Source organism: Trichechus manatus, unplaced genomic scaffold (assembly GCF_000243295.1).
Source record: "Trichechus manatus latirostris isolate Lorelei unplaced genomic scaffold, TriManLat1.0 scaffold00050, whole genome shotgun sequence".
Lineage (NCBI taxonomy): Eukaryota > Metazoa > Chordata > Mammalia > Sirenia > Trichechidae > Trichechus > Trichechus manatus.
Window position 1 is genome coordinate 14,282,058 of NW_004443986.1, and position 17,370 is coordinate 14,299,427.

At 35.0% G+C, this 17,370-nt stretch overlaps 1 protein-coding gene across 1 annotated transcript in view; it reads right to left on the minus strand.

The window, feature by feature from the left end:
* HIBADH (3-hydroxyisobutyrate dehydrogenase) overlaps positions 1-17,370 on the minus strand; it is a 128,327-nt gene that overhangs the window by 79,242 nt on the left and 31,715 nt on the right. The window contains exons 3-4 of the mRNA XM_004377485.2: positions 17,140-17,249; positions 14,373-14,494 (exon numbers count right to left, since the gene is read on the minus strand). Of these exons, the coding sequence (XP_004377542.1) occupies positions 14,373-14,494; positions 17,140-17,249 (232 nt within the window). The remainder of the gene's footprint in view (positions 1-14,372; positions 14,495-17,139; positions 17,250-17,370) is intronic.

Sequence of the window (17,370 nt, forward strand, 5' to 3'; positions counted from 1 at the left end):
ATAAGCAGGATCCCTTCTCCAGTGTTTTAGACAAGTAAAGCACAAAAAATAATCAAATGTAAAATGTTCCTTTTACTTAAAAAAAACACGGCAATACCCTGCAAATGTTTCAATATTTTAATTTACTTTCATTTTAGTATTGACAACCTAAAAGCAAGTATTTCCAAAGTTCATAAATTTTTTTAGTTCTTTGGAGGCATTTAATCAACCCTGATATCACATGTATTTTTAAGCCCACTTCAAAAGTAAAACTTAGAAAAACTGTGTCATCTCTTAAACAAGAATACATTTTAAAATCCTCCTTTTATCACAAGCAGGTTTGCATGCGATGCCACCTGGTGGCACAGATAAACTCTAAGTAGGCTGAGGTTTTCAAAACTGCTATTCTAAGAAATACCAACATCCCTTTGACTACTGCTCTACCTTCCTTCCGAACAAGTTGTTCACCCCATAGTTTAACAATAAATTATAATTTTTATTTAAGAATTTTAATATTTTTAAGCAATTAACTGCACAGATGCGCATCACAATTTCCTTAGTGTTTAAATCTCTTTAAAGTACTTTTTTTTTTTTCAAAAAACCCAAAACTGAACCAAAGCTTTAATTTTCAAAAGATGAAATGTTTAAGAATGCAGGGTGGAGAGGGAGTAACCGAGTTGCTTTGTAAAATTACACTGTATAATTAATTCCATGGTAAGAATGTTTTTACGGTGTGTTTTGGTGACCTTTTATTACCATCAAGTTCACAATGCTGGTGGGCTGCCTTTTAATCCCTCCGCAGACAAAGGCCCTAAATAAACACAGATCCCTTCCTGGGAAAAAGTCCACTCTGGTTAAATGGTAAGGAAATGAGTAAATCATTAGTAATCTTTAAAGCCAAAGCTATAAACTCAAGTTACCTTAAGTTGAAATGAAAGTGTCCTGCAAGAGTTTCAAAGTTCTGTCACAGATAGAAATCTCCAGCTCTTGACTCCAGACTAGGCGCCAGCTGATAAACAATTTAAGTCAAGAGCTGGAGAATTCCCAGCTTTTTCATTTAATGGCTTTGGCCAAGAGTATTTATTGCCTCCAGTTTTATTCTCACTTAGCTCTAAGAGGAAATTTAAACTCATCATTATCTTAAAGCCCCATATGGGTAGCAGTCAGCTCACCTGATACAGCTCCTCTTTACTCTGTACCAGTTGGAGTCTCTACTAGAAGTGATGTACTAATGTAAACTAATTAACTATAGTTTTAGGTTGACTTTTTAACAGGCTAAATAAATTTTGTTCAATATAGTTTATACTCCCACTTGGGGTAGTAACAATTCCAAAAAAATTTAACTTTTCCAAATTACCAGCTAAAAATACAAAAGGACAATGTAATCGCACCCACACTCTCTCTCCTTTGATCACCAGCTCTTCAGTATTATATAAGGTAACTTTTCTATATCAAGTAAACACTTTTCCTATTAACTTCAAAATATTCAGTGCTGCTCAGTCTATTTCCTAACAGCAGGTGCAAGATTTAAGATGTAAATTCTCAATCACGAAAAGCTGTTGATTTTATACAAGTACTAATAAGAATATAAAAGTACAGCCCAATTAAACACCATGAGATACCATCAAATACTTCTACATTCTGTTTTTAAAAGTTTGCTATTAAAGATTACAGGTCTCAAAGTCAGAATTATAGTGTTCGGCTTATTCTTTTCTCAAAATTATCATTTATTTTTAGGAAAACCTCATTTCTACTGAGGATTTTATGTCAAAATGATTCTTTTAACTGTATCAGTGTTTGCAGATATTTGACAATTACAGAAAATTAACTATCCTCCTTCCTCAAGGTGCTAGATTGCAGCAAGAAAACTTTTATAGTCTAACTAAAGGGTTAATATGGCATTAATGCAGAGAAAAATTCTTTCCCTTCCACTTCCTGACTTTCAGAAAGCTTTTACAAACTTTTTACAAACTTAACTTGGCTACAAAAGCCAATTAGCTATTCCAATGTCTGCCAAGACTATTTTTCTACTCTTTTAAAATATGGACATAGTACATTAAAAATGTTGGCCACTTGAGAACAAGTATTACTCTCACATACAAGAATAATTAAGGGAAATGAAATGCAATTAATGATAAAATTATTTGTACGCCTGACCTCCCCATATTATTTTTCATGAAAAAAAAAAAAAACTCCCTAAGAACAATGCCCTCTTACAGGCTGTAATGGATAAACTACTCTGATGACCACAACAGATGATTACCTCAAAAAAAAAAAGATGTAGGGTACTAATCTTAAAATTCTTAATATTTTCTTCAAAAAAAAAAATAATAATCCCACATCTTTCACATCCCTGGAGGTAATCTGAGCTAAATATAAAAAACAAAAACAAAACTAAACAAACAATCCTCTACCTTCAGATCAGGTTTAAATCACTTTAAGGCAGAAGAAAACCCATAATGTACTTGTCTGCTGTCATACCCACCTTGGCCATGGAGGGAGGGTGGCTGCTATGAAATTTGCATGTATATTAAAATTTTCAGAAATTAAGCATCCAAAGAAATGCAAAACAAAATATAATTGTATGGTAAATACCTACAGAGAAGGAATATACTTTCCATCTGCTAGCATTTTCAAACTGTCTTCCTTTAAGAAAATCAGACATCTAGAAAACTGCAAATAAATCTAATAATAGTTTGATTGTAATGACAAGGCTCATGTCAAATTCTTAATTCCATCTCCTCCTCCTACCTCACCCCCAATGCTTTTCAGGGATTACAAGCAAAACAAAATAAAGACATAAAATACACAATGCATACTGGAAGGAATTTCACACTGTTTAGAAATCAGTAGCTGTTAATAAAAAATAAATTATAGATAAATAATAGCTTCAGGAGATTATTTGCTAACTCTATTTTGCCTTCATATAAACACTGCTAGGCAGTCCTGTACTACATGACCATTGTGTCTGGTCTGACTTACATCCTGAACGGCAATTAAAGGACATTAAAAATTCCCTGGGATACGTCAGGCAGGACGCCTGCCTTATCCATACACTTCATAGCCTAACCACATGAAGAGAACACGGTGTCCCTACATCCCAGGACAGACTCTGGCAGGAGCAACCCTTTTAATAATAGTTACTAGGTTGGAAATTGCAATGCAATTAAAATTTGGCCCTCCGATTTGGAGAAGAGTGAATTGCAAACGGTGAATGAGTAAAATTCTTGAAAATTAGGTTGTTTTTAAACCAAAACCAAACCCATTGCCGTAGAGTCAATTCCAACTCGACCGTACAGAATGGAGTAGAACTGCCCCCCCACAGGGTTTCCAAGGCTTTCTGTAAATCTTTACGGAAGCAGACTGTCACATCTTTCTCCCGAGGAGTGGCTGGTGGGTTTGAGCGGCTGACCTTACGATTAGCGGCCAAGCGCTTTAACCACTGTGCCACCGGGGCTCCTTATGTTGTTGTTAGCAATAATATTTATTACTAATAATAAATAATGGTAGCAATAATGCAAACATTGAGTAAAGTGATCACCTTGCATTCCCTAATCCATTCTTCTAGATAAATTATAAATTAGAGAATTATTAGAGCTGCCTCAACTATGTTACCTTGGGCAGTGAGTCAGCAGTCTTCTTTAAAGGTGTTAAGCACTTATTAACACCTTATAAAGGGACTCCTGTCCATGACAACTGTCGTAAGGGATCTTAGGCATGCCAAAGAATGTAAAAAGAGGTTTTTATGGGCACTTCTTCTTTGGGGCTAATTTCAAAGAAACCCTTGGAATTTATTTACCAAACATTTCTGAACTACTTGTACAAACTGTAAAAAATGCCAGGCAAAAGGTATCCTCCAGAGACAAGGAGAATACTTAATGTATACAGGGTGATAAGCAAAATTATGGGGAAATGTAAATGGCTAACATAACTGATCCATTTCTACATATTGGTATTGATGAATTTTAACTCACTTTTAAGGAAACAGATTTTTCCATCAAACAAGTTAAAGAACATTTTAATTATTTGAGTTTCTAAAGCTTTAAGAAAGGAATGCTGGTGATGCAATGGTTAAGTGCTCAGCTGCTAACCCAAAGGTTGGTGGTTGGAACCAACCCAGTGTTTCCACGGGAGAAAAGACCTGGCGATCTGCCCCTATAAAGATTACAGCCTAGAAAACCCTATGGGGCAGGTGTACTAGGTCACATTGGGTCACTATGAGTCCAAAATCGACTCGACAGCATCTAACAACAAAGCTTTAAGTAATACCAAAGCAGACCAAAAGAAAGGCTAATTTTATTTTTTTCAAGATAAAAAAACCAAACCCATTGCCGTCGAGTTGATTCCGACTCATAGCTACCCTACAGGACAGAGAAGAACTGCCCCATAGAATCTCCAAGGAGCACCTGGTGGATTTGAACGGCTGACCTTTTGGTTAGCAGCTGTAGCACTTAATCACTCTGCCACCAGGGTTTCCAAGATAGAATAATACAATTCTCTCTTAACAAAAGTCAACGCCCCAAAGTACTTTTCAATTTTATAATAAATAAAAACCAAAACCACTGCATCCAGTCAATTCTGACTCACAGCGACCCCATAGGTTTTCCAAGGCTGTAAATCTCTATGGAAGCAGACTGCCACATCTGTCTCTGAGGAGCCGCCGAGGGTTTCAAACCACTGACCTTTCAGTTAGCAGTCGATAGCTTTAACCACTGTGTCACCAGGGCTCCTTATAATAAATAAAAGGAGTTGCTAACTAAAAAGGAACTAAAAAACAACCACAATAGTAGTCCAACTCTTTAAACGGAGGAACACATGAAAATGAGACACTTTAATCATGTTAAGCCAACTTATTTCAAAATATTAAAAAGAATAGATTCTTACTTTAGGTTAAAATAAAATGTAAGAATAAACGGCAGACACAACACTACTGTGCAAACAGCTGTGAGAGCATCGAAGGACCTATTTTGCTAGCCCTTCCCCCTCTACACATTATAAACCAAGGCAAATTCAGTTGTATGAAATTGGTAAAAGAATTTGCTTTGGGACAGAAATAGCAATGTTTCAGCCCAAAGCCAAGTAAAATTGCCAAGTTATAAACATCCCTAAGAAAACGTTCTAATGGAAATGTCAAGAGACCCTTAACTAAAATGGTATTAGGTGCCAAAATATAAATAATTTTTGTTTTTGTGGTCCCTTTACCATTAATTAGATACAGATCTAGTGGGAAAACAGTAGGTATCCAGTTCAGTGAACAGTAAAGGCCAAGACTGCACAGTTGATTTTAAAAACAATAATGGAGTCTATATGAGGCTTTCACTGAGGAATTTAGCAAGCAAATCTAGCTCTCTAAGAGAAACCCCTTAATAGATTTTGTGCTTATTACTCCATATTCTAAGAATACCTCAAACAAATTACTAAAACTTAACCCAGCCAAGTAGAGTATAAAATCTGGTTTCCTGGTAGGGAAATGCTACATAAACACATGCACACAAGTTCAATTATTTAATTTTGACATTAATCCCTAACTAGAGCAATACAGTTTAGCAAATCAGTGAGGCTTGCCAGCATGGAAAACCTTGGGCTAACTACAAATGCCACTTCAGAGTCACTTCAACACAAGGGCCCTATGCAAATGTACAGATATATTAGGCAGTCAGTGAGTTTATTCTTCAATTATTCAAACACACTTAAGTGCTGTCATGATGCCCCCGGAGCAGACTGAACAGTATTTGTTCATTAGTCACAAACAATAGTTTTTAATTTGCGTAATGTCTAGCATTCTTTAAACAAGAGAGATGATTAAATCGGAACAAAATCTTTGGTAGCAGACCCACTCCACATTAAAAAGTGCATGTATCCCAAATGGTGCGACTAAACAAGGTTAACCATTAAATAAGGCCTACAACTTTCATAAGGATACGACTAGCACAAAACAAGTAGATTAAGGTCAGGGTAGTACACTTATGAGGCCAGTGCCATAGGCTAAAGTCCAGATAGCTTTACTTTGATGACCACACACCACTTGACTAGAGAGTCAAGTATAGGTGAACCAATTTAACAAACTGACTGAAACAGCCTGCTAGGCCCTAGTGATACACAGATAAACAGTCCTTGAACATACCAGGTTTGTTCATGCCTCAGAGCCGTTACAAAGCAGCTCCCTCTATTGAAACACTCATTTCCCAGATTTTACATATAGATTTCTACTTAAATGCCACATCCTCAGAGAGGGCATCCTGCCTACCCTATGTAAAAAGAGCTCTCCCATTATTCTCTATCTGCTTAACTGTTACTCTGCCATTTTATTTTTTGCTTGCTTGTTTTCCTTCATAGCACTTACCACTGAAATTATTGTTTATTCACTCTCTCTATCCCCCACTAAATCATAAGCTCTATGAGTCAGAGGACTTTGAAATATCTTTAAAGGCCAAACTCTAGCACCTAGAACATACTTAGCACAAGGAAGCACTCAGTAAATGTTTACGGCGTGAAAGGGAGAGTGAAGCATGCTCCCTGCACTCAAGTTGCTGTCAGTATAAGAGAAGATTAGATAAGAGTGTACAATGAGAAAACAGTATACAGTCTTGTAGATTATATAACTACAACCATTTTTAAGTATATTTTATTAAAGAAAGAAATGCAGACCTTAATTTTTAGAGTTATCTTCTCTTTCTAAATAGTGTCAGGTTCTCTCTAAATCCAAGTGAACTTCTTTTAAGTTCCTTATTAACAAAAGAACAGCAAAAAAGTGAAACTAAAGGTTTAAGAGAATCATATGAAATAACCAATTCCCTTTCTTCCTTGCTTAAAGAATATTTACTAAAGAATTATCAAATCGAATTCCAAATTCCACTGCTTCCCTTCGGATTTTATTGGGTATCATCTATAAGGTTTCCAGTCGATCTTTAATATAAATTTTCCATTTCCAGATCTAAAAGTCCTTGTGTTGCACCAGAATCAGCGGTATAAATCAAATTGGTGCTTCTTCCTCTCTTTGTAAATATCACTAAAGCTGAATATTCATAAGGTTTTCACTGGCTAATTTTTTTCAGAAGTAGACTGCCAGGTCCTTCTTCCTAGTCTGTCTTAGGGTGGAAGCTCAGCTGAAACCTGTCCACCCAGGGTAATCCTGCTGATATTTGAATACCGCTGGCATAGCTTCCAGCCTTTGAATTATGGTGCTGGCAAAGAATACTGAATATAATATGGACTGCCAAAAGAACGAACAAATCTATCTTGGAAGAAGTACAGCCAGAATGCTCATCAGAAGCAAGGATGGTGAGACTTCTTCTCACATAATCTGGACATGTTATCAGGAAGGACCAATCCCTGGAGAAGGACATCATGCTTGGTAGAGGGTCAGCAAAAAAGAGGAAGACCCTCAACAAGACAGACTGACATAGTGGCTGAAACAATGGGCCCAAACATAACGATTGCGAGGATGGCGCAGGACCGGGCAGTCTTTAGTTCTGTTGTACATAGGGAGGCTATGAGTCAAACAGACTGGACGGCACCTAACAACAACAACAAAGCTGAATAGGAAATAAAAGTCAAAACAGGCACCGAAAGTGGATGTAATGAGCACAGCTTGACCAAAGTAAACAATGCCACTAAGAAGCACACAAGAGAAAAGAAACGTTTGTGCTAAAGAATATGACAAAAATTGGCAACAATACCAATGATAACCAAAAAACTAGTGCATGGTCACATGTGTGTGTGTACAGGCATGTATGTGTACAGGTAGGTACAGGTGTGTACACATGTGTGCATAGTTACACATACTTCTCAGATATAACTAAATACCTTGTGAGATTGGTTTTCTGGGTTTGAAGGCCTTAGTCTCATGGGACAACTCCAGTCAACTGGCATAATATAGTTCACAAACTTCATGTTCTGCATCCCACTGAGGTAAGGAGTGTCTGGGGTCTTAAAAGCTTCTGAGCAGTCATCTAAGATACAGCTATTGGTCTTTACTCATCAGGAGCAAAAGAGAAAGAAGGAAATCAAAGACTCAGAGAAAAAACTAGTTTACAGGGCTAAAAGCCTACATGAGCCATGGCCTCATCTACCTTGCGACCAGAAGAAACTAGATGGTGCCCAGCTACCATTACTGGCCATTCTGATCAGGGCCACAATAGAAGGCCCTTGATAGAATGGGAGAAAAACATGGACTAGAACTCAAATTCTTAAAAAGTCCAGACTTACTGGACCAGTTGATACTAGAGGACTCCCTGAGACTATCACCCTGAGATATGCTAAACTCTGGACTGAAACTATCCCGAGGTCACCTTTTAGCAAAGTAACATTGGCACACAAAATAAAGGATATTACCTATGAATACAGTGTGCCATTAAAAACCATCTATATGAGACCAAAAGGTCAACAGTTACTCTAAAACAAAGATGAGAAGATAAGGGGGAAGGGAAACTAGAAAATTGGAAACAGAACAACCGAACCCAATTAAAGAGAATGCTGACATATTGTGAAAAATGTAACTAATGTCCCTGAACAATTTGTATAGAAAGTGGAACCTAATTTGCTGTGTAAAATTTCACCCAAACAATAAAATATTATTTAAAAAAAAAGTCAAAATAGGAATTAACAGCTAACCCAGACAGGACAGTGTTTATCTACAACGCTAGCATGCCCCTGGTGAGCAAACTGTTAATAAGCGGTTCCCTTCTGGGTTGTAAGTGCTGGGAATACTACTGTATTGCATTATTTTGTACTTTGCAACTATTCACAAATTATTTTAGCATGTTTTCCTAAATCCTAAATGCCTAATAAAGGACTTCCTCTTTAAGTTCTTCTGAATATTATTCTACTTCTCCTACTCCACCCCCACTACTTTTATCTTAACTATACTCCCCAACAAGAGAGCAGACTAGGGACCAGCCATTGGGGAGGATAAAGCTGTTAGAATGGGGTTATCAGTAGGGAACTGCTATGAAAAAGAAAGAAGGCCAGCATCGGATGGGACTGAGGGAAGAAGGTATTACAGAATGTGGAAAGAACCCAAGGATGAGTTAGGAGACTAGATTTGCTTACAAGCTGGAGAACACTGGACAAATCACTTAACGTCTTTGGATCTCAATTTTGCCATCGATAAAACAACAGAGTTGAACTAAATTATTGCTAAGGTCTCTTCTACTAAAAAAATTCAATTTTAAGAGCAAAAGAGAGACTTAAAAGCTAGATATACTATTTAAGCCCTGTAGTCCATGAGAACACCACAGCTACTTTTATTGAATTTTTACCAATTTCTTTTCTAGATCGTACTAAATGATATGAGTATCTCATATTAGCTCACCAGCATTGCCACTTAGATAACATTTAGTTGAACACTCTCCTTTATAGTCAGAAACACAGAGATATAAGTCAAGGAACAGTTTACAGTAAATATAATAACTCTTCTGCACTGGCATGAAAACAAAACCTAACTTTAGCAACTTAACTTTGGCACTAAAGTTGGCCTTCATGCTAACTGCATTACAATAATTCTTCAAAAAGGGTTTATAACATTTATATTAAACAAACAGAAGTGCAAAAATATTACACACTGATTGATACTATATATAACATTAAACTCTAATACATAATTATGGAAATATCAATTATATTGGCTGCATCTGCTATGTATTACTGTATAATACCCACCCCAAAATTAGTAACTTTATTTGGTCACAATTGTATGGGTGAGCAATTTAGCCTGGGCTAGCTGAGCAGTTCATCTGCGGGTCAGGTCTGAGGTCCCTAATGTGGGCTGCAGTCATCTGGTAACTCAACTGGGGCTGGATAGTCTAAGATGGCCTCATGCCAACACTTGGTGATAGGTACAACACGTCTCTAGCAGGCTAGCCAAGTCTTCTGTATGTGTCAGCAGAGGAGTTTCCAGCAAGAAGAGAGGGCAAACCTCAACATACAAAGAACTTTTGAAGCATTTCCTTGTGTAACATTGGCTAATATACCACAGGCCAAAGCAAGTCACATGGCCAAGCCCAGAGTCAATGTGGGGAGTGGATACAGGCTGTGGATACAGGGAGGTATGAGTCATTAGGGGCCTTTACTGTAGCAATGTGCTAAACTGAATATTAGATATCTTAATCAAATAATGAGAATGATTTTATCAATTAAAAGACATTCTTCCATTTAGCAATCTTAATTTCCTCTCAGAATAAATTAGAACTTTATAGAAAACAGTATTTCCTAATGTAGTGGAATATGAAACAAAGAACATCATATTAGCCTTCAATTCTGCCACTGACCAACAGTGTAATCTTTTTTTTTTTACTGTACTTTAGATGAAAATTTACAGAACTAGCTTCTCATTAAACAATTAATATACATATTGTTTTATGACATTGATTGCCAACCCCACGACATGTCAACACACTCGCCTTCTCTACCTTAGGTTCCCCATTACCAGCTTTCCTGTCTCCTCCTGCCTGCTCATCCTTGCCCCTGGGCTGGTGTGCCCCTTCAGTCTCGTTTTGTTTTATGGGTTTGTCTAATCTTTGGCTGAAGGGTGAACCTCAGGAGTGATTTCATTACTGAGCTAAAAGGGTGTCCAGAGGCCATACTCTAGGGATTTCCCCAGTCTCTGTCAGACCAGTAAGTCTGGTTTTTTTTTGTTTTTGTTTTTTTGAGTTAGAATTTTGTTCTACACAAAGTATAATCTTGAGATAAGTTACTGAACATCTCTGGATGCTACCTCCATCCTTGGTAAATTGAGAATATCACCACTTGTCTTGTCTATCTCACATGATTGATTTTCCAGTTGAACTCATCCCAAGTTTTTAAACATTTATCAAGACCAACTATATTTCAGGCATTGTGCTGGTAAAATAGAGACTAAAAAGACATACTTTCACAATATATAAGAATGTGCGTGATATAAAAACAAAAAAAAATGGAAATAATCCAATGTATATCACAATAGAAAAGATAAATAAAGGGTGATGTATTTATATAGAATACTACACAGTAGTCAAAATTAATGAACTATACATAACAACTACATGATGGTAATGTATCTTATGTACTGCAAAAGGGCATCCGGCCAAGAGAATGAGTAGGGGCTGATATTCAACCCGTACTCTGCTTACCAAGCCACAAACCCTGACACAGGGCTACATCTGTCTGGAGAAAGGAGTGCCTTTTTCTTTATACAAGGGTGCCTTCTGCTCCCCTGAGAGGCTTTTCCAGTGCAAGGAGGGTGCCTCTTTCTAATTCTCACAAAGGCAATGAGTGGGCCAGTGGCCCTGCCAACAACACGGATAAAATCTCAGGAACACAACATGGCGTGAAAAGGCAAGTCACAGAATGATTCCATTGCTTTAACATTCCAAATTAAGGAAAATAAACTACTGTTCAGAGATAAAAACCTGGGGTTAAACTATAAAGAAAATCATGCAAATGAGACGCAACATTTAGGATACTAGTTACTTCTAACCAAAAAGAAAAGAGAACAGGATCAGGGAGAAGCACACAAGAACTTTAAATATTATGTTTCTTAAACTGGGTAAGGGGTACACATAGGCTGGCTCAATGTATACTCATACTTTAATACCTTATGTATATTTTATAAGCATATTCAATATTTAATAAAAATAAAATAAAATAAAGACTTATTCCACGCACTCAAAAAGCTTAAATTCTAATAGAGGAAGAGAATCAATCAATGCCTATAAGCATAATATAATGTGGGCTTTGATAGAGGCCTGTACAGGCTGGCAGTTTCAAAAAAAAAGCTCTGAACAGTTTGAGGCATGTCAAAATTCTTTCTAAAGTAAAACCAATATTATAAAGTGGTAACTATACAAGTATAAAATATTTATATTGGTTTCAGGATATAATTATAATAGTTCAAGCATCATTTGCTTTGGATTTTTAAAAGAAGGTCGTATAGAACTTAAATAAAATTGTATTATTTGTCATAAGGCCAATGTATAAAGGAGCCACTATACAGTAGATCTAATAAGTATCAAAATGAAACCTGGGAAAAATCTTCAATCTGGTACTACACGGGCTGGTAAATGATACAGTAGTGATTCTTTTTATTTTCCAGAATAATAATTAGCAGGAAATAGAAGGGAAGACTGAACTGAGGAAACCAATCGCTTGCTCAAAATCTATACAGTTTTAAATTCATCTGGGTTTAAAAACTTCTCTTTAAAATGCAAACCACAGTTTTGGTACATACGTGCATAAACATATAAGTATAGTATGTTCCCATTTATATTTTTAGAATGGTATTGTATTTGTATGCATCTATATAAAAATACATGTGAATGTATTTTTTAAAAGTCTAAGATACGGAACAGATGAGGGGTATGGGGAGAAGGATAAAAAGGGGGTAAATTTCAAGGTCTTCACTCAAAATTATCTCAAATATTCCATGCCTAATGAAAATAGAATCTCCACACAACTGTGGGCCCATCTTGGGTATCTAAAACGATCTTGGTAAGCCATGTTTTTCCCATATCCCTTTTATTGAATTTTATTTAGTTAATTAACAATTAATAATTTTTAAACCAGCCTATTTAACATGCAGGAAGTTTCCTCTCTTTTCTTTTAATTGAGAGAGTAGAGTCATTTTTAACCTACCATATTAAAAATATAAAAATAACACCAATGAGAAAACTAATACAAATAAGCTTCTATTAAATATTGGCCACCCTCATAATGATCAACTAATAAATTCTCACAAACCATCACTACACTAAAGCTTTCAAGCTACAGTACAGTTCAGATTCAGGCATATTCACAAACATAACATTAGCATTTTTACACTAAAACTACAAATCAGAGTTTAAAAGTAGCTTAATAAGAATAAGAGTAATTTCAAAGTTTTCTCACAAATAAGACTGTACTTTAAAAGAAAAAATATCATTAAACAATCAAATGGTATTCTTCATTATGAAGTGTTAATTTTGGGCTGTACTCTTAAAGCAAAAGATAAAGAAGATCAACCAATAGCAAGATTATATGTGCCATACCAATTTTCAAATTCAACTGAAGAAACACTCAAAGAAGAAAGAATTGTTCAGTTTATTAATTTCATACTACAAAAAGCTACATCAACACCAAACTTACAATTTATTAGCATTTTATGATCAAAGTATTTGCGCCACGTTGTAAAATCTTTGCATCTAAATCCTACTTAACAAATTTAATATAACAATTAGAAGAGTTAACAATTATTTATACCTCCATCTATATCAAAAATGGTCTGGGATCTAAAACAGCCCTACAACAGGACAATTAAGTTCCTTATGAAAAATTAAAACTGAGTTATTATATTTTGTTACTTTTTAATGTCAAAGAACACAATCAAGTTTAATATAAATTGGAATACAATTGCTATTCCACTGTCTACTGCTATACTGCTACAATTATATGTGTATGTATTATACGGATACTGCTACCATTATATGTATATGTTATATATATATACATACATGTTATCTGATTACATAGTAATTTTGGAAAATTTGGAAATTATTAAAAATCATAAGACCTATAATACTGCCATCTGAAAATCAATACTTGACATAATAATAAACTTTTACACTAATTGTAAAAGTTTATTAGTGTATCTCCTCATTCTCTATTGAAATAGCCATGTGATTTTTTAAAGTATGTTAATACAGTGAATCATATTTATGGATTTTCTAATATTAAGCCATCCCTGCATACATGAGATAAACAAAACTTTTTTAGTGTTTTATCTCTTTTATACATGGTTGGATTTGGTTTGCTAATATAGTTTTTTTTTTTTTATTTTTACTTCTATATTCAGACTGAAATAGACCTATAATCTTTCTTTCTCATACTGTTTAGTTGGTTTAAGTATCAGAATTACCCAGGTCTTATAGAATGAGTTGGAGAAATAATTCTTCTTCTTCTATTGTCTGGAAAAGTTTGTACAAAACTGAGATGATCTGCTCCTTGAATTTTGGTAACACTCATCTTTAAAATCATCAGGGCCTAATGTTTCCTAAGTGAAAACATTTTTTTATTTTTCTTTACCACTGCTTCAATTTCTTAAATAGCTATAGGATTATTCAAGCTACTTATTTCTTGAATCAGTCCTGATAAGTTAAGTTTTTCTAGGAATTGATCTATCCCTACCCACAGCAGTTTGGACCAAAAATTTACAGCTCTTCAAGACTGACATCCTTTTATCTGAATTCAGAACCAGTAATCTATCTACTTTGAGAGTACTAAATAACATAAGTCAGTTTTGTTTTGTTTTTAGTTTTAGTAAGGAAATTGAGAATCTTGCAACAGTTATAAACATAACTGGAAATATCCTAGGTACCACAAAACCATAATTGCTACTTTTGACAAACAGAAGTAGGTATGTATGTATTTCAGCTACCACTTACCACCAGAAACAGGGGCATCCATGAAAACTGCTCCCATTTTCTCAACTTCTTTAGCCAATTCTTTTGCAACTGCAGGATCGATAGTACTGGAATCTATTAATAATGAGCCTTTCTTCACGTTCCTAAGTATATTAATAAAAATATTTACGGTTTATAACTCTGAATAAACATTTCATATATAATCACCCATAGAATCAGAATCTATTAAAAGCTGCCAGATATCAAAGAAGTGTTTCGTTTAGTATTAAAAACATTATTAGTGAGTACTGGCTGAAAATCTCATTCATTTTCAGATTAATTAATTACATTCCAAGGTAAACCCAAACTCTGTCAAACAAACTGAAAGAAAATCTACCTATTAAACTACATAGTATAAATTCTGGTTTCAGGTGAAGTACATACGAACCATAACAATACAGGTAAAGCTAAGATGTAAGCAATTTAAAACACCTATTAACTTTAAAAAGGCTATTTGATAGGATTTAAATTTGTTTGTAAAGTACCTGGGTCTTAAAAAAGTAATTTACTTATCCTTAACAAATAATATTGCAAATGTCATTTCTACCAGGTAGAATGAACATAAACAATTAAAATCGAGCCTTTTGCTTCAGCGTGGCATATTGCTCTTAAACTGCCAACTTTTTAGAGACAAAATAAGACATCAGACAAGTAGAAAGGAAAATACACACATGAACCTGGAAATCTCACAGCTAGATCAAGTCTTTATGTTCTTAATGGTTAATATACATATCATAAAGACTATTTCCCTATAAATACATGTCATATGTCTTTTCATCATATCTTACATCAATATTTAAATGGCATTTCTGTAGTAAAACATTTTTTGTTCGTACTATAAGTATAGAATATATTCCTAGATGGTTCCCTTATAATCTATGAGGCACTGCCTATCTTCACTGACAAAGAAACTCTGACCTCAATTATAATTTATTTAAGGGCTATGGCTAACCTTTAATTCAAACTTTCCAAAGTTCTTACTACAGATATGCTAACCCAGACAACATATAATCATAGTTATAATTGGAAAAGTAAAACTGACTATAAATACTGAGGGGGGAGGAAATAAAGACTACTAAAAATAGAAGCAAAATCTTGCTATAGAGAAAAATAGAACACAGAACAGTTTAAACAACTCCAGACATATGAATTGATCAGGTTCAAATACAATGCCTGTGTATATTCCACAGAAAAGAAATAGCATGCTCGATACGTGGAGTTCCACTTTATGTAACCTAAAAAGTAAGAATTAAGTTTACCAGCCTTCTATGATATTAATATTTTAAAGATCTTAAATCTTTAACAGAAATGGGAAATCGTCTCAAAAATTACACATGTATTGCAAGTGGGGAAATAATCCTGGGGAATATAAAGAACCACCCATGAGATGCAAATTATAGTTCAACGTAAAGCCAAACTCCTTCAAAGCACTCCCTGGCCAAGACTGTTCTCGTAGCCAGCTACCATATTCCTCAGTAGAGGATATTAATAAATGTAGGACTGTGTCTTCACACAAGTTTTTAGTAACTCTTCCCTGAGAGGTAGAGCAGGGCCATAATAGGAAGACACTAGGTAATGAGGCAGCTAGGACTTCTCAGGACCACACACACTGTGGGCCTGTGGGTTCCATCCAAAATAAGTGTTTTCAACCTTCCCTGGAATCTAAACATTTATCTTATCAGTTTTCTGCCTAATATCCAAGTGCCTTTTGCTTCCAAGTTTGTTAGTCTTCCAAAACAATTCAATTTCTAAAAACCTCAAATTCCATGTACTAGTTTCATGAAGTTAAACACTTTATTTAGCCCTTCATGAGTCTACAGGGCCTACCAATTTGTTCTAGCTCTTAACTGAAATTCCACAACAAAACAAGGTCAAAACAGGAACCAGTAAGAACAGAAAATGAAGTTGGGAATTCAACCACTGTGATCCTAACACAACCATAAGGGTTTGGCAATAAGCAGCAATTAACCAAAAGATTTTCAGAGCCAAGTAAAGATACGTTCTGGCTATGAAACTCTGACCTAAAGTATATTTTACTTCAAGAGCTACTGTTAACCTTTACTTTGAACTTCCCAAAGCTCTTAACTACAGATTACTAACCCAGAGAACATACAGTAACTTTTTATTATACAGTAAAACCTGCAAAAGCTGGAAACTGCATAAGGTGGAAACCCGTTAGAAAAGGAAAACTCAAACATTTTCCACTGACAGGCTGCAACAGAAAAGCAGTAAGCTGTACCCTGTCAAAGGCAGAAAACTTACAAAACCAGGAAAAACAAGGCTGTCCTGTGGCATTCCAGCTCTCACAGGTTTCATTTTACAATAAAATATTACATAATGGTACTGTCTCCAAAGTTTGATTCTATTTTTCATAGAAACTTTTTCCTGAATTTCCATAAACCATAAGAAAATTATGCATATAATGGTTCTACAGTTTAAAATACAAGCTTTAAAAATCTATTAAACAGGTTACCAGTGAAAGGGTAAGTTTAATGCAAAAGAGTTAAAGGAAAAAAACAGGAGCAAAAAAATTTATTCTCAAAAATGGGTTAGTGGAGGAAGAACAGTCACATACTTAACTTTAGTGAAAAAAATAAACCCTTTATAATGATAGAGAAACCATACCATTCACTTTAAGAAAAACAGTACAGAAAAGGTTTAATAAACACAATTGAAATTTTCTAAGAGTTCTAACAGGTATAAAATTCATGAACTATCATAATAATATCCACAGTTGAGAAATACATACTTTAGAATTCCATTTGCTCCAGAATAAACTTCTATTGTATTAATACTGGTGGGCAACATTGTAATAATTCTGTCCGCTTTTTCAGCTACATCTGCTGGGGAAGACACTACCTTTAAAAAAAATCACAAAGGCATATTATTTAAATAGAAATGTAAGCAGCTTCTAGAGTACAAGTAGGACCAGTTTTTTATGCATGCCTATAACATGACAGTGAATAAAAACGAATACTTG